The sequence below is a fragment of the Silurus meridionalis genome, chromosome 15 (genome assembly GCF_014805685.1).
Source record: "Silurus meridionalis isolate SWU-2019-XX chromosome 15, ASM1480568v1, whole genome shotgun sequence".
NCBI classification, from domain to species: domain Eukaryota; kingdom Metazoa; phylum Chordata; class Actinopteri; order Siluriformes; family Siluridae; genus Silurus; species Silurus meridionalis.
This window is the reverse complement of record NC_060898.1, coordinates 9,380,327-9,402,302: the sequence shown is the minus strand read 5'-3', so window position 1 is coordinate 9,402,302 and position 21,976 is coordinate 9,380,327. Positions and strand designations below refer to the sequence as shown.

The 21,976-nt window shown below is 36.8% G+C and overlaps 1 protein-coding gene across 1 annotated transcript in view; it reads right to left on the bottom strand.

Annotated features, from left to right (window-relative positions):
* Positions 1-3,941: 3,941 nt before the first annotated feature.
* acsl6 (acyl-CoA synthetase long chain family member 6) overlaps positions 3,942-21,976 on the bottom strand; it is a 66,744-nt gene continuing 48,709 nt past the window's right edge. The window contains exons 11-22 of the mRNA XM_046867312.1: positions 19,613-19,686; positions 19,337-19,414; positions 18,054-18,188; positions 11,745-11,879; positions 11,457-11,552; positions 11,293-11,365; positions 10,441-10,529; positions 10,225-10,341; positions 4,680-4,823; positions 4,489-4,590; positions 4,312-4,383; positions 3,942-4,199 (exon numbers count right to left, since the gene is read on the bottom strand). Of these exons, the coding sequence (XP_046723268.1) occupies positions 4,059-4,199; positions 4,312-4,383; positions 4,489-4,590; positions 4,680-4,823; positions 10,225-10,341; positions 10,441-10,529; positions 11,293-11,365; positions 11,457-11,552; positions 11,745-11,879; positions 18,054-18,188; positions 19,337-19,414; positions 19,613-19,686 (1,256 nt within the window). The 3' untranslated portion in view covers positions 3,942-4,058. The remainder of the gene's footprint in view (positions 4,200-4,311; positions 4,384-4,488; positions 4,591-4,679; positions 4,824-10,224; positions 10,342-10,440; positions 10,530-11,292; positions 11,366-11,456; positions 11,553-11,744; positions 11,880-18,053; positions 18,189-19,336; positions 19,415-19,612; positions 19,687-21,976) is intronic.

Here is a 21,976-nt window from a genome sequence, read left to right as displayed (position 1 = left end):
TTCTCATAGGTTGTATTAAAAGGTTCAAGTTTCTACCTATCCTTATTAGTTATTAACAGGTTCAGCAGGTGGTCCCTATAATAATATGCATACAATACTGATAAAACTGAATTTATTTTCTATTTATATTTCTCCTCATTAGAAATAGCATGGATTACAGGAACAAAATATAACAGTATTTCCCATAAGTATTTGCCAGCCCAGAGATTATTTAATAATACATGCTTAGCTTAATATAAACCTCTTGATTTGTATACAAAGCTTTTCATGAGAATATGACAGCATGTGTCATGCAAAGTAGTCTCAGAGGTTTTCAATTCTGCAGTGATGTAATGCAATTCCATTATCTTTGTATCTGTTTAGGGCCGAATTTGAAACTAAAAAGTACTGTACAACAAAACTTATAACACAGCATGTTTTTTTCTGGTAGAATCTTCTAACGTTAGCAACTGTTTTAAAACAACAATCCCAAAACCCCCTACTACTATTCAGTCTGTAGTCAACAACAGTAGATGTCTGATTATAATTGATCAGATTTACTGTGCATGCTATCAGAATATGTTATAACTGGAATGCACTTACAGTCCTGCTGTTAATTTCATACTCAACGGTAAATGTAGATTTGGAACACTAATATCAACCTAAAATATTTTAGCTGCATTTCTATAAATACAAAATTAATAAAAATGTAGTAACATTCATTTTTGGTGGACCCAATCATTGAAAACAAAAAAGTTGAGCTAATTTTCGTTGCTGTTTCTTTACCTACAGCTCTGATAAATTGAAGACAGGTAAACCAGGCATACAGAGAAGCATTAGGAGGATTCTTCTAGCAAAGTGTTTGTAGTAAAATATACACAAGTCAAATGTGTACTGCCTTTTTATACCTTCTGCATAGCTTACAGGAAAAAAAAGAAAAAAGAAAATTAATTAATGAAAAATAAATAAATAATTAAAAAAAAAAAAAAAAATATATATATATATATATATACACACACACACACACACACACACACACACACACACACAGGTGCATCTCAATAAATGATATCATTAAAAAGTTTATTTATTTTGGTAATTCATTAGAAAAAGTGAAAATCGTATATTATATAGATTCATTATACACAGACTGATATATTTCGTGTTTATTTTTTTTTTTTTAATGATATTAGTAAAATTTTACATTTAACACAAACCCACCAATTCACTAACTGGCCAGTCAAGCACACCAACACCATGGTCATCTAACCAAATTTTGGTGCTTTTGGCAGTGTGGAGGTGCCAAATCCTGCTGAAAAATTAAATCGGCATCTCCATAAAGTTGTTCAGCATAAAGTGCTCTAAAACTTCGTAGTAGATGGCTGTGCTGACCTTGGACCTGGTAAAACACAGTGGACCAACACCATCAGATGACATGACTCCCCAAACCACCACTGACTGTGCAAACTTTACACTGGACCTCGAGCAACTTGGATTCTGTGATTTCCAAATAAAATCCAATTTCATCTTCACCTTTCATCTGAAAAGGCGAGTTGGCACACTGAGCAACAGTCCAGTCCTTTTTGTCCTTTGCCCAGGTAAGACACCTCTGACGTTGACTCTGGTTAAGGATGGCTTGAGACAAGGAATGCGTCAGTTGTAGTTGTCACTAAATATATATATATATATATATATATATATATATATATATATATATATATATATATATATATATATATTTTCCCTTTTTTTTTTCAGTTGTCGCTAAAGAGGCTGGCTATTCACAGAATGCTGTATACAAGCACATTAATAACGAGATTAATGGAAGGAAAAAATGTGGTAGAAAAGGGCAAAATGAAGCCCATTCAAGAATTTGGGGGAGATTCACAAAGAGTGGACTGCAACTGGAGTCAGTGGATCAAGAGCCACCATGCACAAACGTATCCATGGAATACAACTGACGCATACCTTGTGTCAAGCCACTCCTGAACCAGAGACAACATCAGAGGTATCTTACCTAGGCAAAGGACAAAAAGGACTGGACAGTTGCTCAGTGTGCCAAAGTCGCCTTTTCAAATGAGAGGAAAGAAGATTTTGCATTTAATTTGGAAATCAAAGTCCCAGAGTCCGGCAGAAGAGAGGAGAGGCACAGAATCCAAGTAGCTTGAGGTCCAGTGTAAAGTTTGCACAGTCAGTGGTGGTTTGGGGAGTCATGTCATCTGCTGGTATTGGTCCACTGTGTTTTATCAACTCCAAGGTCAGCACAGCCGTCTACCAGGAAGTTTTAGAGCACTTCATGCTTCCCTCTGCTGACCAACTTTATGGAGATGCTGATTTCATTTTCCAGCCAGATTTGACAACTGCCCACACTGCCAAAAGCACCAAAAGTTGGTTAAATGACCATGGTGTTGGTGTGCTTGACTGGCCAGCAAACTCACCAGACCTGAACCCGATAGAGAATCTATAGGTTATTGTCAAGAGGAAAATGAGAAACAAAAGACCAAAAAAATCCATGCTACGCCGAATTGAGGTAGAATAAAAGCAAAAGGAACCCCTTACCAAGTATTGAGTACAGTAAATGAACATACAGTACAGTACAGTAAATGAGTACAGTAAATGAACAATTCACTAAATTCACTATAAAAAAATTGTTTTTTAATCTTTTTTTTCCTTTTTTTTTTTTTTTTTGGTCTTTTTTAAAATGTGAATTGGTGTGTTTTTGTAAAATGTGAGCCAAAATAATAAAAAATTAAAAGAAATAAACACTTGAAATATATCAGTCTGTGTGTGATGAATCTATATACAGGTAGTCATCGACTTACGACCACAATTGGGACCAACAAATCACTCATAACACGATTTGGTCGTAAGTAGAGTAGGCTACTGAAATGATGCCGGAAACTGGTATGCATTGTCGTACACCGCAGCTAGTGGCGTAGCCGCGGCGTACGACACTCGTAACACGATTTGGTCATAAGTAGAGTAGGCTATATGTACAGTACTGTGAAATTATGCCGAAAGCTGGTAAAAAAAATAACATACGCCGCGGCTAGCGATTGTGGTCGTATGGTTGTAAGTTGCATAGGTTGTAGGTCGACGACTACCTGTAATTTACGCGTTTCACTTTTTGTGTTGCATCACTAAGATAAATCAACCTTTTATATTCTAATTTATTGAGATGCACCTGTATGTATGTATGTATGTATGTATATATATATATATATATATATATATATATATATATATATATGTATACACATATACACACACACACACACTCACACAGACATATATTTTTTTAAAGCCATCCCATTTCTCTAATGCATGTCCATATACATTCCATGATACTAGAATGAGTATTTAATCTCTCTAACTATTAAAAAAAATTAAGTAAACAAAAAAAAAAATAATTCTGCAGCTATACAAGTTAAAGCATTGCTTACATCAACACTTAATTTTGGGATGGTACAACTGAAGGTACTGCAAAGTCCAAATATTTAGGTCCATAGAATTCTCAATTTGCAGTAGCAATCAGATTTAGAAAGTAAATATTTAATATTGCTGCATTTATTTTCATGTTAAGATCTATTGCGTATTTTATTGTGTAAATTATGCATGTAAAAACTCAATGAATCAACAATTAATTAACTAAAGCATTATCTAGCACTTCATGCATTGTTGAAAATGCATTTGTGTTAAAAATACAATTTTATCACTAGTTGGACCTATAATCAATTTAAATTAGACCAAGGACAGCCATGTTACTTAGTCACTTAAGAAAGGAAGGACACATGCATGGTAATTTTATTATAATTTTTTTTTTTTAAGGGAACTTGTTTGGTTGTACCTGTGCCACTTTCTCCTGAGGCACACCAACTGTGTTTACAATCATTAGTTAAGGAGGACTACTCTCCTTTCAGTCTATGTTCACTTCTAGACAGACAACGTGATTCTTCTTTATATCAAGCATGGCTTGTTTTCATGCTTTTTGTAGCTGTATTGGTATTTGGACAAATTATTGACAAACAATTGATCACTATAAAAAAGAGTCCGCAGTCCACATTTAGCAAAAGGGATATTTACATTTTGATGTTGGCATACAGATGTTCTATTTGCTGCTTGAAATATACTTTAAGCTCTGGCCTCTTGGATTTTAATGTGGGAGTCAGCAATCCATTTTCTATGGAGAACATTTCATTATGAATGTAGATGTCTTTTACCTGGAAATGAAGAACATTTATAAGGTTTTAAAATAAATCATTTCTGTATTTACTGAGAATCTGCTCACAAATGTGATCTATACTATTGCAAATGTTTTAATGATGCACTTACTTGCTCAAATGAATGGAGGCCACCAGCTTTGCCCAAACATACCATATCATCCAAGATGGCTTTTTTTAGAGCCTTCAAAATAACAATTCTTGTTACTAATAATATAACTGGTGGGCAAAAATGTTACATATAGAATCTACAGTAAATTTACAAATTAATTTTTCACATGGAACTTACCACATTTTTACACAGATCAGCATAGCATCCATCAATGCCTTTTTTCTGGGCCCATGAAGGCAACACTTCAGGATCAGGAACAACAATCCCAACCAGACAAGACTACAGAGGAATAAAATGGGTAACTTGCATCTGTAAAAAATGTAAAAGGTATTACATTTATTTTAATAAAGGTCAGTAAAGGCACTAACCTGTAGGCTGTCTCCATGAACATAGAGCTGAGACACAGGCTCACTGCGAATATAGATGTTCTCAATCTTCTCAGGAGAAATATATTCACCCTGTGCAAGCTTAAATATGTGCTTCTTCCTGTCTATGATCTTTAATGTGCCATTCTGAAAAAAATGTAAAGGTTATATTTACTGCCACTTACATTTGCTAAAAGTGTAATATTTTATATATGCAAATGTACAGTGGGTTTGGAAAGTATTCAGACTCCTTTCCATCTTTACACATTGGCCATTCAATTACATACAATAATCTAAAATCGAAAGAATAATTTTTGCAACTTTTTATTCTTTATAAGTATTCAGACCCTTTCGAAAGTCACTTATATATAAGCACAGGTGCATTCTGTTTATTTAGCTTATCTTCTACATCTATCAAAATAACTTCATCACTGTGTGCAAAGCTTGTACATGGGTATCTCAAAATACTTAAATCTGTTTTACTGCCAAATGCGGCTTGACCATATATTAATGTGTGGGGTTTGAATACTTATCCAATTATAACAAAATTTAAAAATCATCTTATAACACTTAACACTTTTTTTTATATGGAATGCAAACATTATGAGTTTGTCACTGTTTTTGTAAGGTTTTTCTACACAAAAGCACTCAGGGAAAGATAAAAAATGTTTTGTTAAAAAAGAGGAGTAGTACCAGCAAATCTGCAAATGACAAAGAAGCAGGGGAAATTAATGCTACAGAGAGAAGTACCAGGAGACATGTCCTTAGAGAAATAAGGAGGAAGCAGAGATACAGTCCGGGATGAAGCATGTGGAGACCTCAGTGATAACCAATCAAACCAGAATCAGAGATGAGCAAAAACAAGTTGTCACTCATTGCTCACCTGGTATGCCGTTGAGTCTGCAAACATAAAACTCTAAAAAATTTCCAAATTACAAACAAAGTCCAGAAGTGAAGCACCAGTACAGCCACAACTGAATGTTTTTAGGACTCTTCAGGGAGACAGAAGACACTTTAAAAGTGAATAGTACACAAGTCGCCCCTGGTTAGAATAATCCATAAGTGCACAATAAACAATAGAATCAGAAAGCAAACTTCTGTACTTTTAGGTATATTGGAGCTGACAGCAAAACATAATCCTAACACAAAACAAAAAAAAAGAATGCAGTTGGCAATACAACATATACAAATGCTGATATCCAGAATTGAATTTTGTCTTGTGTAGCAGAGATGGTTTGCATCTCAATAATAAAAACTAGGTTGAGAAAAGTAGGGTGTTCAGCATACTTTCTGATGAAACTGAATATCTTAAAAAAAATAGCAGATTTTTCAAAAGTAGTGTTGTACTATTACAATGATGCAATAAAGTAGGATTCACATAAAGAATAACTGATACCGTGGAAAGATGTGGTCTTGAATACAAAATTATTCTGGTAGGCTAGTCCTGAGCAGTGGTAGACGAAGTACACAAACCATGTACTTGAGTTAAAGTAGAGACACTAGGTAAAATACTACTCCAGTAAAAGTAAAAATGCTCCCTTTAAACTTTCACTTGAGTAAAAGTACAAAAATATTTGCCTTCAAATATACTTAAGTATCCAAAGTACAATGATTTATAATAGCTATAATATCCTATTATAATTTTTTGTCATTAGACAAGAGTTGCTTAATCAACTCAGTTTATGTGAAAAAAACTCAAATGTTACTCTTAGCACTACAATCTATTAATATAATTATATTCATTAATTAAAAAATAATAGATATCTATTACAATCATTAGCCCAAAATCTTTTTTCAACTACTTGATAAATATCATGCAAATAAGGCTACATATATTGTGGCAAGTTAGCTTATGGATGCAGAATATATCTATAGTTTCTTTATCTATTATATTCTTCTCTCTACTCCTGAAAAAAGTTCTGGCTACATCTACGCTGTACAGAAGGAACACACATTTACAAATTACACGTTAATTGTAAGTCTGAAAATAACAGATCAAAAGTATACGAGTTTAAGAAAAAATCTTCCCCAAGCAAGTGTTACATAGAAGAATTATATGTAAGCTTTAATTAATTTTTAATTATCTGTGTTACGCAGGGTAATGCTATACTTTCTACTTCCTTGAACCACTTTTGGTAGGTACCAACCACTGCATACTGGGATAATCCAACGAATCTTGCTATTTGTTGGTCAGATCCTTACACAATCATACTTAATTAATATGCATGATAATATACCTTCTAATGTACTAATCTCTAGTATACTAATTATAGTATATTAATCATCTACTAAATAAATTTCACAAGCTTATTAAATTAACAATAAATGGTTCTGTAATGTCATGCCCTAATCCTCTTCTAGCAGCCCTGAGATTGGTGGTAGTGAATGGCACACTATGATTGGTTGATGATGATGTATGTATACATACATATGCGCACACACACGCGCACGCGCGCACACACACACACACACACACACACACACATTTTTTCTCCATTTGTATTATTTTGAAAAATATTTAAAATATAAGAAAGAATACTGTAAATAAAAACAGCAATTAACACAGGAGGATTTGTATCAGGCCCAAGAATGGTAGGCCTGACTGCAGGTCAGGGGTATTCAGCTATTAACATTTTCACTGGGAGGTAGGGTTCTCATATTATTATCCACATTTTCTTGTGATAGGTTTATTTAAAAGCTAGTCATTATTAAATAAATTTAGCGAGTGATGTTTGATTCTGCTGTGAGCTAACGGTTAACATGCTAACGGAGCTAACAAGCACACGTTGTTAATATATATATTGGATGTTCATTTGGAAATTAGAATGTGCAAGCGAATGTTAATGAATGTGAAATGTCAATAATACGTTATGAATCCATTTGTAACTTGAATCTTTTCTGTGTTGGTTGTGTCTGTGCTTCGTTTCGAACAGATTTGCCAGGACAGATTAGTAATATAAGATTCTTCAAAATTCTTTTCAAAAAGACAGGAACTAGGTGAATTTCAAAAGTCATCTCAATATACCCTGGTTCGTTTTATATTAAAAGATTCCATTGTTTCCAGTAACTTTTTTGGGTTACATCAATTTGTGACCCTTCTTTTTCGGTTGTTCAAATCACTAGCACTGTTTATGAACAGAATATTCAAACAACTCTAATACTAATAATGCCTGCACGCTGTGTACAAATATTGAGATTATATTGTGATTATAATAATAATGATCTGGGCATCTGCACATTCAGATTCTAAGGGCTGTCCTTAGATCATCTCTTAGAGTCTCTGGGGACTTTAAATCATGTTACTCTGGACACAACACTACCTGCTTTCTTCCAGTATGTGGACTGTAACACCTGAGGAAATATGACTATTGATGTACTGTATGCCAATGTAAAAGAGGCATAAAATTTCACCCTGATGCCTGCACTGGAGAATGCAGACCAAAACCTTATTCTGCTTGAGCCTCACTACAAAACGAGAGTGAGGACAGAATACTCTGCCTGCACTCTACTCTGCTACCACTAACCATCAGGAAGTGGTCTCCTTCAGAAATACAGACTGGGATGTGCTGCAGGGGTCGTACAGTGGGAACATTGAGAAAGTTGTTGACTGCATTAACTTCTGTATGGAGAACCTTATGCAGCTATACAAACACTATGCCCTGGATCACGAGTGACATCAAGGGTCTTTTAAACCAGAAGAAGAGGGCCTTTAAAGACCATGATAAGATGGAGCTTTAGTGTGTGCAGAGGGAACTCGAAGTCCAACTCACAAAGGCAAAGGAGAAGTACAAGAGGAAGCAAGGGCAGCTGTTACAGAATAACAGCATAAAGGAAGTGTGGGACAGGATGAAGGTAGTCAGCAAATGCAGCTTTAAATTAGGGGTGATACCACTAAAGGAGATGTTAGAGAAGCAAACCAGTGGAACAACTTCAATAGGTTTGATCACACCCCAACTCATTTACACCTCAGTACACTAAACACCCCACCCCCACTTCTGCTCTCTCTCACCATTGGAACCAACTGTAGCACAAAGGAAAATGTCCCTCCACCTATGATCACGGCAGCCCAGGTGTGCAGAGAGCTGAGGAGGCAACGAAGCAGCTGGCCCAGATGAACTATCTCCATGACTACTTAAGGCTTGCTCGTTGGACCTGGGAGACCCTCTACAGCACATAACCTTAGCCTGGAAAAGGAGAGGGTACCTCGGCTGTGGAAAACATCCTGCATCATCCCAGTTCCAAAGAAACCACACCTTGGAGAGCTGAATAACTTCAGGCCATTCGCCCTGATGTCTTAGGTAATAAAGACCTGCAGGTGCTGCTACACCACATGAGGCCATAGGTCTTCCATGGCCTTGACCCTCTGCAGTTTGCAAACCAGGAGAAGGTTATCAAAACGCTACACCGATCTCCTCACCTAGACAGCAACAGTGGGGCTGTGAGAATTACAAAGTGAAAAGTGAGCTTACACCTAGTGGCATGGACCATGGAAGGGACTGTGGGTCCTGCCACCTGCAAAAATTTACAGACGGAACTGCTATCGTGGGCTGTATCAGGAGTGGACAGGAGGAAGAGTACAGAAAACTGATCAAAGACTTTGTTGCATTGTGTGACTTCAACCACCTGCACCTCAACACCACCAAGTCAAGGGAGATAGTGGTGGTCTTCAGGAGGCCCAGGCCTCAACTGGAGCCTGTGACTATCGACGATGACTATGTGGAGTTTGTAAAGACTTACAAATACCTGGGAGTGCAGCTGGATGATAAACTAGAATGGACTGCTAACACGGATGGTCTGTGTAGGAGAGGACAGAGGTGGTTGTATTTTCTTAGAAGGCTGGTGTCCTTGAACATCTGCAATAAAAGCTGCTGCAGAAGTGTGACCATGATGTTGTGGTGAGTGAACTCTTCTATGTGGTGGTGTGCTGGGGAGGCAGCATCAAGAAGAACGCCTCATGTCTGGATAAGCCTGACATCAGTGGCAGAGAGAGAAGCACTGAGTAGGCTCCTGTCATAAACAGTGGTCATGAACAATCCACTGCACCCACTGCACAGCATCATCCCCAGGCAGATATATAGTTTTGAGATACAGTTATCTAACCTTATCACTGCCTCTTATGCGTGGCCGTTTTCTAAGTTTTGTGTAAATCCACGCAAAAATAAATAAATGTTGAATAAGAGTAAATTAAATGCCATTTTCTTTTTATGTGTTGGCCATATTGTTTACAAATATCAACATGAAATAATAATTATTCAAAAACTAGAGTCTTCAATTCTTTCCAAAGCCACTGTAAGTTTAAATCACTAAACTTCAAAGAAATATCACATCTGTTTACATAGAGAAAAATAGAAAGCATAAGTTCAATGAAACACACTATATGTTTCTGTAAGCACAAATATTTTGCCAATGAATATTTCACAATATCTGAATATAAATCATATGATTCATATGATTTGTCATGGTTAAAATTGGTTTAAGATATGCCTTTTGATATCAACACATTTCCTTTTTCAGCCTGAATCAAATGATATGAATGTTGTAAGCACACCGGTAACCATTGCCCAATGTCTCCTGTGTGTAGCCATCCATCCGAATCTAGTGTCTCTGCCGTCATAACTGGATCCTTCAGATAGCCTTTAAAGACATTTGGGCCTTTTACACACACCTGCAATTTAAGTATTATATTTAAATATATTTAAATATTAACTGGTATTGTTTGTATACAAATGTGCAAATTAATAGCATGGAATCATATCATTTATACCTCCCCCTTTCCTTTTGAGGTATAGTAGTTCTTCTCTGGCACATCCACAAGTTTTATGAGGTTGCATGGTAGTGGTGCCCCTACATGACCTACAAACAGCAAGAGAAAAAAATTTGCATGCAAACAGGGCTCTGGGCTACCAAAATCTCTTCACACAAAATTAGGTACTGTCATGTCACCAGCAGCTTCAGCCATGAATTTCACAGCCCAAAATCCTCTGTCACAGCACAACATTTAGAAATCCAATTTAATTTCCCAGCAACATGAACTACAGTCTACATCACATGATTTTATCATGTGCACATGGACACCAGAATTCAGTCTAGTCTGTTTGCTGATCACCTGATCATGGTGCCTATTTTAAATTTTATTTTGGATTGTCTAATGGATTTAATCCACACTACTGGCTTTGCAACCGGTATATGAATTTAAATATTGTTACACAAGTATGGATTAGCAGAGGCATATAAACTATCATATTTGAAATAGTTAAGTATTTTGGAGAGGCACAGTTCAGGAAGAACTTAATGGATTATTGCTTTCTGCTTTTTACAGGGATACAGACTTTATAAATGTTGATACATACATTGTGCTAATAAGTTTGTTGTTGTAATTTCAATGTTCTTCTTGTAAATTATATGGTAGATACTCTACATGTCAGCCTAATAGACCATGCTGTCACAGTGTTTTTTAAGATGGGGTCCTACCATAGTTCCCTTTGCAGTTCTGTCATTTAAACACAATATTCCAATTAAATGCAATTTTCCTTCTCTTTAATTTAATGAATGAATGTACTAAAAATATATTAGGTTATTTCCTAGCTTATGTGATGTCATATGAGTCAAGGTTTACCAGAAGTCCAGTCTCCAGGGGTGGTGAAGGTGCAGCCGGCTGTGCACTCTGTCTGTCCATATGCTTCATACACCTGTAAACATGTATGTATGCAGAATACATGTAAATCCAAATGCTTAGTGCTCAATGTACAGTTGTTTGTATATGTGTGTGCATGTTTTCACCTGACAGCCCAAAGCTGCTCTCAAGAAGCTGAGTACCGTAGGAGAGGTAGGAGCAGCACCAGTTATAACCATTCGAAGCCTCCCACCTACATTAGCCTGCAAATCAATTACACTCTTTTTGGTCCCCAATATATGTAGGAAACTTACTTTAGAATATCACACTCATATCTGCACACCCATTTAATCTCTAATGATTGTCCAAACATGCATGTTGACTTAATTCATGTTGTGAAATTTTACAAGATTTTGATATAAGGAAATGGCATAGGCTGTCATGATTACACACACCTGAATCTTGCTGAAGAAGATCTTATCCCATATGCTGTTATTGCGGATGATCCCACTGCTGACCTCTTCTCCCTTTTTTTTCGCAGCAAAATTAAGGAGCCAACGCTTCACAGGGGTATTGGCCTGAGTAAAGATCTGAAAAATAATAACCAAAAAATATTTTAATTGACAGGCTAAGTGTGATAAATGTCTCTCTCTATAATCAAATAAATATTATCATTCATTTTTTAAAACTCAACTTTTAAGTTTACTCCTTGATACATCTGAACAATAAGAAGTGCAATCATATTAAAAATGTACTTAGAATCTTCTGTAGGGTGTATATTTGCACACTGTCAGTCCAGACTGCCAAAAAAAGCCACAGCTTTAAATAAGCAAATACTTAAGAGTTTATGACTCTATGATTATTGGTGATGGCAACAATTTTTTTACCGTATGTAATGCAGTGTGTAGCTTAACATTTAATTTACAGAAGATCTTTCCTATGATGTTTAGGAGACATTTCAGTGGAGTTTTTAACAAGATTGTTTAACAGGATTTTGGAAGCTGCCTAAAGAAATGGAGAAGAAGTGTGCTGGTACCGATCTTTAAGAATAAGGGAGATGTGCAGACCTGCAGTAACTACAGGGGAATTAAGTTGATCAGTCACACTATGAAGTTATGGGAAAGAGTAATGAAAGCCAGGCTGAGAGAAGACTATCTGGGAGCAGCAGTATGTTTTCATGCCGAGGAAAAGCACCACAGACGTATTATTTTGTTTTGAGAATGTTGATGAAGAATTATAGAGAAGGTCAGAAGGAGTTGCATTGTGTGTTTGTGGATTTGGAGAAAGCGTACGACAGGGTGCAGAGAGAGGAGTTGTAGTATTGTATGAGGAAGTCAGGTGTGTCAGAGAAGTATGTGAGGGTGGTGCAGGACATGTATGAGGACAGTGTGACAGCAGTGAAGTCTGCAGTAGGAAGGACAGACTGGTTCAAGGTGGAGGTTGGACTGCATCAAGGATCGGCTCTGAGCCCTTTACTGTCTGCAGTGGTGATGGACAGGTTGACGGACGAGGTCAGACAGGAGTCACCATGGACTATGATGTTTGCAGATGATATTGTGATTTGTGGTGAGTGTAGGGAGCAGGTTGAGAAGAGCCTGGAGGGGTGGAGGTACGCTCTGGAGAGAAGGGAAATTAAAGTCAGTAGGAGTAAGACAGAGCACATGTATGTGAATGAGAGGGAGGGCACTGGAGTGGTGCAGTTGCAGGGAGTAGAAGTGGAGAAGGTGGAGGAGTTCAGGTAGCTGGGGTCAACAGAGCAAAGTAATGGGGAGTGTGTTAGAGAAGTGAAGAAAAGAGTGCAGGCACAGTGGAGTGGGTGGACAAGAGTGGCAGGAGTGATTTTTGATAGGAGGGTATCTGCAAGAGTGGAAGAGAAAGTTTATAGGACTGTGGTGAGACCTGCGATGTTGCATGGTTTAGAGACAGTGGCATTGAGTAAAAGATAGGAGGTGGAGCTGGAGGTGTTGAGGTTTTCATTGGGAGTAACGAGGATGGACAGGATTAGAAATCAGTTTATTAGAGGGACAGCGCATGTAGGACGTTTTGGAGACAAGGTGAGGGAGACAAGATTGAGATGGTTTAGACATGTGCAGAGGAGTATATTGGTAGGAGAATGGTGAGGATGGAGCCACCAGGAAGAAGGAAAAGAGGATGGCCAAAGAGGCGGTTTATGGATGTGGTGAGGGAAAACATACAGGTAGTTGGGTTGAAAGAGGCAGATGTAGAGGACAGAGGGGTATGGAGACAAATGATCCCTAATGGGAGAAGCCAGAAGAAGAAGAAGAAGTGCAGCTGGAAAGTATGTAAACCTACAATGAAATCTGAACATCACTGGACTAAAACAAAATATTTTTTGTTGAAAGAGTGCTGCTGTTAACAAAGTTTTATTAATTCAGTCATGTTAGTTTACTTCTAATCATGCATACAGTTTTCTTTTGAAGACTGAGATAGTTAAACTTTCTTAGCTCACTTTATGTCAATTGTTTTCATTCCTTTATTATTTGTTTATGGTTTTATCCAGATGACCTTACTATCTTTGATTAGTATAGTGTTCTAAATATGGCAATCATTTTGGATACAAGTGTTTGTTTCAGCTCTTGCCGTTTTTCCCGCACCACCCATTCTTGCCACTCTGCCTGTTCTGGATCCTGATCCCTGTTCTGCTGCCTTCCTAGGCTCTCGTTTAAACTCTGAAATCGTACATGGAAGCTATAACTGTTCACCTGAGAATGGTCACTTCATGTCCTCCTGAAAACAATAGCGATTTCTTTTGTTTTTCACATTCATAGGGAGGTAGTTACCTCTGCACAAGTCTGTTAGCCTTTAAACTTCTTTTTATCATTCTTGTTGATGACACCCACAATGTTAGTACCACTGGTAAGCTAAATGTGGGTCAGCAGTGTACTGGGCAAACAGCAGAGTGCACACTGAGCACCCCAGTGCCCAGTGCCAATGGTGGTGTTGAGCACCCCAGTGTGTGTTGGTGCAGGAGATGCTGTGTTTAGACTGACTGAATATTCTTAAACAAGATTTACCGGATCCAGTTGCAGAGTGAAGTGGTGCATCCAACGTGCTTAACTTCCCAATCAGCTGCTGAGAAATTATTTTGAGAATGCTGAGCTGAAATTCATCAGCTGCATTCACACATGCTTTTTGTCCAGGTGGATGATGGTCAAGAGAGGGTGGTGTCAATGATGCTTGATAACTTTCTTCTGCTCAACTCAGATAAGACGGAAGTACTTTTACTAGGACAACGTGCAGCTAGAAGCAAACTTTCCGAATTACGTGGCATCTCTGGATGGTGTTTCTGTTTCAGCATGTACGGCTGTCAAAAAGACCTTGGTGTTATTATCGACCTTAGTCTTTTCTTTGAGGCTCACGTGAATAATATCACCAGGATCGCCTTTCTTCACCTTAGAAATATTGCTAAAATTAGAAATATGATGTCGTTACAGGATGCAGAAAAACTAGTTCATGCTTTTGTTACTTCTAGATTAGACTACTGTAACGCTTTACTGTCTGGGTGTGCAAATAAGTGCATAAATAAGCTTCAGGTAGTTCAGAATGCAGCAGCAAGAGTCCTCACTAGATCTAGAAAATATGACCACATCACTCCTGTTTTAATCAGTCTACACTGGCTCCCAATCAAATCTCGCATTGATTATAAAATACTGCTACTGACGTATAAAGCACCTAATGGTCTCGTGCCGCATTATCTGAGTGAACTTCTTTACCAGTATGATCCTCCATGCCTACTTAGATCAAAAGGTGCAGGCTGTCTGTTGGTTCCTCAAATAATGAAGACTACAGCAGGGGGCAGATCTTTCTCTTATAAAGCTCCACAGGTATGGAACAGCCTTCCAATCAGTGTTCGGGACTCAGACACAGTCTCAGTGTTCAAGTCGAGGTTGAAAACATATTTATTTAGTCAAGCCTTTGATCAGTAGATTTTTTCTTAGGTAAAGGCGCAGATCTGGAGGGAACATGGATATAGAGTGTTTGGTGAACTGGGATATTTGTATGCTGTCGTTCCCTCACATTCACATGTTCACTCAGGTTCATTGACGGTGGTGTGGGGGGTCGTCTCTTATCCCAGAGATCCCTCATGTCTGTATTACCTTCTGGTTCTCCCTTGTAGTTATGCTGCCATAGTGAGTCTTGCTGGAGTCCAAACTGCACAGTGACATTAACTTTTATACAACAATAAGGACACTTAATAATCCATATCCTTCTCTTCCTGTCACCCTCCTTCCTCTCTCTCTCTCTCTCTCTCTCTCTCTCTCTCTCTCTCTCTCTCTCGGTCGAGTTAAACATGCTCCTGAGGCTCCAGTGACCACTGTTCCTGCCCCTTTCCCCTCCGTGGATCTTCCCACTTCTTCTAGGCTCTTCGATTAGAGGCCACTCTGTGCAGCTTGGGACGGTGTCTTATTAACACCTTGGGTGGTTCTATGAAATTCCGGAGTAAGAATGGGCGCTTTGAGGATGGATTGGACTGTAGTTAATGTCAACAGTCTCCTACACTGACTCAGGACTACTTTTCGCTTCTGATCATCGTCACTGTATCCTGCAACATCGTATATCTGCTACAAATGGACATTCGGTGCAAACCAGATGAGGATGGGTTCCTTTTTGAGTCTGGTTCCTGCCATTTCGGGGAGTTTTTCCTTGCCACAGTCGCCACCAGCTTGCTCATCAGGGACAAACTTACTTATAAAGAACATATTCACTTTTAATCACCACATTATCTGTGTAAAGCTGCTTTGAGACAATGTTTATTGTTAAACGCGCTATACAAATAAAAATGAATTAAATTGAATGATGTTGTCTATAGGGTGGTTTGCTTGATACATAAACTGCAGTGGATCCAGTAAGGGGGCCATCAAGGTCTTGATGCGCCTCATAATGATGGGTGCATCATACTGTCCTGGAAGTGGCTGTGGACTTTGTTTCAATCTAATAACCCAAGACAATAGCACCTTTGTAATAAATTTGATAACCCAATAGAGTTTAAGCACTTCTGTTCTATGGGCCACATTGTCACCTCCTCTGAAAATGGAGCTTAGGTGTCTCTGCAGTCATCCAAGGCTGCTGGTTGAAGGTGAAATAAAAATCTTTGAGGAAAGTTTATGTGAACAAGATCCAACATCCACAATTACACATGCTTATTCAACAGTGGTCAATTCCTGCAGGAAATAAAGTAGCCAATCTGAATGGTGGGAACTGGAACTCTTTTGCTGAGCAATGTCTCTTCAAGTATAAAAAAAATTGCTGCAGTCTCTAAACTAATGCTAAGACTCCTACCTTCTTGCCTTTTTTTCCACTTTCTCAGAAACAACATTTGACACTTCCCCAAGACAATGGCATAGGTGTTGCAGAGGAATGAAGGGCTGGTCCGCACCACAAAACTAGATAGCATAGCTTTTCCAGCAGACCATCTTGTAGATTTCTGGGTGGTTTCTAAATTATTGTCAGTATTGTCTTGTCATAGAACACACAAACACTGGTTGCCCCAGTGTCCTTATACTGTGGAAATCAGTCTATAGAACATTAAATAGTACCATTTTGCATTCAGAAGCTGCTGCATGGTACTTTTTGCAACAGTCAACATTTGACAGAGTTTGCACACTACATCAAATTTTGAGACAAAATCTGCACATTAGATATATGTTGAAGTAACATAAGATGACTAATGTAAGTGCAACATTATTAATTAATATGTAAAACATTGCTAATTTGTAGTCATATATTTTGTGGAAGCATATTAGCATATTGATTTTGCAATTGTTTAGAAATATTTTAGAAAGTTTGAACCATGATGGACTGAGCTATAATTTTCTATCCAGCTGATATTAGATAATTCATCCATGTTAGTCAAAGTAATGTTGTTATAAATAGCTATCGTAACATATTATTTAACAACAGTAAACATTTACATTCATTAACATAAGTCTGAAGAAAAAAATTACTGATCTCCATAATTGTCTTCTACCTCCTAGACCTGTACTCTCTTATTGAGACATTGTTGTACTCTCATTCACTTTGTTCTCTTGTTTTGTCATTCCTTTAATAGAATACATTTAAAGATGTCATTTTGATTTTATGAAACTACTTTAAATGTTTGCTTAAAATCATACCATCGCTAGTAAATTGTTATGAACTATAGTATAATGTTCATGCATTTACTTTATTCACTAATTTGCAAGTTATACAGTAGAAACCACAATTAAGAGTCTGTTTAAAAAAGTTAACAACCAAACATATCATGGCCTTGCAAAATTACTAGCACACCTGTGAAAAGAGAAAGATGGCAAATAAAGTTTACAGGGTTTCAAGTGAATGGTGGACAGAATGTGCTTACGCATGAGGTTATACACTCGAACTTCTAGTTACTGTTTATCTGGCATAAAATTGCCAGTCACCTCATCAATCACAACCTAAAGAAAAACATTGGGATAGATATCAATATCAACTGAACTTGACCAAACACTATTTCCTATATCTGTGTAAATAGGAATGAAAGTGTAATGGTTTTTTTTTCTTTCTTTTTTCATGACTTTACTACTTCCTGTGATATGTGATTACATTAATCCAAGTAGAAGTTTCCTACACCTATTTCTAGAAAATATTATTATTTCATACTTGAAGTAGTATTTTACAATTATCGGGTAGTTCTGCAAATTTTAAACATTAAGGTAATCTGCCAATAGAATTGAAAATAGCTGGCAATACAATTTTGCTATAATGTAACCTGCTTCAACTCTCACCTTATCATACATGCGGTTGAGAAGCCGTGGCACCACAGGGAAGACAGTGGGGCGCAGGGCCTTCATGTCATCAGCAAGAAGACGTATATCACCCTGAAAAAAGCCAATTCTGCCCCCATGACAGTACACCACTGCCTAAAAAACAAAACAAAACAAAACAAAAACATTTATTAGTTTACTTATTATTAGTTATTATCCATATAAGCATTTTCCATTGGCAGTAAAACCAATAATCTTTGTAAATAAAACATAACCAGTTGTCCCAAAGGTCAAAAATTGTCAGGTATTCTAATCTTTTTGTTTAACAGGAAAAAAAAATGTTTAGACAAGTGTTGTTTGAGGAAATCTTAGGCCAGAGTAAAGCTATGATATTTACTATAAGTTACTGTTGTTTCAATTGTTATTAAGTTGTGAAATGTGAATCAGCTAATCAATCATAGTCAGGAGGTGCTGGCATAAAAAGTGATGAGCAGATTTAAGAGCATCTTTCAGAGATAAAACATCAAATTAAATCAAATCAAATTTTATTTGTCACATACACATACATACAGGGTACGACATGCAGTGAAATGCTTAGTATTTACTTCATCAAATCATACTTCATCATCAAATACTGTAGTATTTACAGTATTTAACATCATCAACATAAAGACAACTAGTTACTAATGAAGGTACAGGTGGTCCATGCCTTGGGCTTTAGTCTTAATTAGGAATTGTTCAACCCAATTATTGGATCCACTGTGCAGAACAATGCCCAACATGGCGCTAACTTGGATATTACAAGCATATGTTTGAAATGATTATAGCTTAAATAGCTGCATTAGGCCTTGAACTCTTCTGTAATATAAATGAGATTGTTTCTACAGTATGTTTTCATTGTACTTTAAGTTTCATTGAACCAATAAAACTTGTTTTTTGTTCTCTATTTATTTATTTATAAATATTATGAAATCATAAATAAAGGGAACCATGGCAATTTTAATATAACAAATATAATAATACTATAAAGTTTGGTTTAATGCAATATTACTTTTTTCCATGGCCCTCAATTATGTTTAATTTTTGACTTTTCATAGGAAAAGGTTTGGGCATCTCTGATGCATACTGACCAAAGAAATGTGAGCAATTTATCAAACTGAGTTACTTTTAACTTGATATTTATAAAATGTTTAATTGTATCAATAAAATGCACAGCAAAACTATAACCCTCTCTTCTTGTCTACATAAATAACATGCACGCACACGCACACACACAGACAAATACACACGCAGACATGCAGTACCTCAATAAGCCGCTCAAACATGTGTGCAAGGGGCAAGAAAGAAATGAGAACGTCTTCTTGATTTGGAGATATAACTTTCTGCATGACAAACAATTATTGTAGTTAAACAAAGACACGAAATTATAATTTGTGTAATTAAAGTCAAACAGAAAATTATTTATTCTATATTCAATTAAAAAAAATATATTTTTGTCACAAAAAGTAAATATAAATCTATTAGTTCATATCGACTTTTTGCAGCAGTATCTAACAGACCTGTGTTCCACTATCACTTACATCTGTTGCTTTCAGAAAGCCAGAAATATCAGCAACAATGTTCCCATGTGTAAGCATCACACCCTTTGGATTTCCTAAAAAAAAAAACACAGACATACCAACAGGTGACCTTGTGAACTCTGCCACTGTGAAAACCCTGAAAACTCCAACATTTAATAGCTATTTTTTGTTTATTTGTACTCCACTATTGATTAAAATAAAGTAATTTTGGGTTGGTTTCATTCCACATATTCCAACCTTTGTGCTGGCTCAACCTATATGGCTGTATATAGGCTTAATCTGTAAAACATAGCTTAGTTATTATTTCTGCATGGTTTCTGTACAGTGCCTATCAAAAGTTTGAAAATGCAGTCATTTTTGAGAAAGATGCATGTTTCTTTTGTTTATATGTAACAAACTAAGTAAAAGGCAAAAACATACATGATTTTGATAGTGAATGACTGAAAGAAAGTTCTGAGGACAGCTGAGCCCAAATTTGACCTGTTTGGCTCTAACAGTTGAACTTATGTACAGTAAAATGTAGAAAAGAAGATGTGACCAGGCTGCTTCACATCCACAATCAAACATTTGTTTGTTGCAGGGAAGGTTGAAAACTTATTCTGGGGAAAAAAAAAACACTGAAGAAATGTAACTACTTATCCATACTTCAAGATCAATAATTAATTCAAACCAACATCACCATATGCCAATACAATGACTTAAAAGATACGTCCAAGCTCTTTAAGTGTTATTCATCATGGAATAGAATTCCCAGTCACCAGGCCTAAATCCTGTTAAAATGCTTTGGGATGTAATGGTTTGCAAGGTCAAAAAGAAATATCCAACTATTGAAAAAAAAATGGAAGTTTAATAAAAGCCATGGCAAAGTACTTTAGCTGAATAGTTTGAGAAACTGTCTGAATGCTAAGCGTGTGTAAAGTTCTTATTCATGCTAGAGAAGGCTTTTTTTTATAATGAAAATAAATTTTAATTCTGTGTGTACATTTATGTATTTGTTTGATCAAAGTAACTCATCATACCCTAAAATTACCCAATTTGTTGAATATGAACAAAAGGAACATGCATGTGTCGCTCCAAAATAAACACTAGGTTTCTAAACTTTTGACCGTTACTGTATAAGTTACACATTTCAGATACATGACCTTATAACTAGATTGTATTATTGTGCAGGACTACAAATGTACATAATGCACATTATTTTTAAATGACAATTTACTATGCAGGCATGTTGACTATTTGAAGATGCTACATTTTCTGAATTTTTGATTGATACATGTTCTCCTATTATTGGATTGTGTGTAACTGATGTAATAGAAATAATGAAGTATAATGATAAAGCATAAGGGTACCAAGAGATACTATTTAGGATGCACCATTATTGGTGTGGCTACTGATAGATACATTAATATATGATGGTAGTATTGCCCAATAATCTTATCCAAAGACTGGCTCAGTGCAAAGTAGAGTCCCAACACAGTGATGAGATCTACAGTGTGATCACTTTTGGTACAAACAGGCTCCTGCACTTTCTACAGTGGAGCTTAATACTTCAACTAAAGAACCCTTTAAAACTTTAGGTCATGGAGGCAATGGTGTTTATAGAACTGAGGGAATAGTAAGGGAAAACAGCTCAATGTGAGGTCCCAGTGCTGCTTAGCAGCTGCACCACCTGGTGTATGTCTGAAAGGAAGTCAGTAACTCAGATCATAAATTTGTCCAGCTGCATTGTTTATATCTTCTCTCTCATCAGAAGTGTATGGATGGTGTTAAAACCACTTATGAAATCAAAGAAAGTGATTCTCACTGTGCTCCAAATGATAGCCAGCCTGTTGTTGTAGATATATAGTATAACCACATGGGGGAGTGCTGGTGGTAAGTGAGTAGAGTGTCTCTAAAAGCAACTAAATAGCATAATAGCAGAGGTGCCCTAGCATTAGAGGTGGCTACGCTAAGATCACTAATTTTAAGTAGAAGCATAGTAGTACAGCCATGTTTGGACTTCCAAATAGAAAGCTACATGAGATGTGTCCACCTGTCTCGGGGTTTTACAGGAAAAGGTAAAAGTATTTGGTGTTACATAAACAATTGTGATTGAACTAGATAAACAAGGTAAACGCTAACCATTGTGTTACCCAGTGAAGGCAGAATTAGTTCGAGTAGTTCCAGCTTTTGTTTGCATGTTTCAGGTATGGGTTGGTGAAGACCCAAACGCAGGAGGCCGACAGATGTATTATTTATTCTTTATTAAAGAAGTAGCAGGCAAAACATAGAATCTACAAAACTAGAGAGCACGGAAATAAAACCTGTCGGACAACGTATGGAAACTTGGAAAAACAAACTGTCCAAAAACTTTTGAGCCTGCGA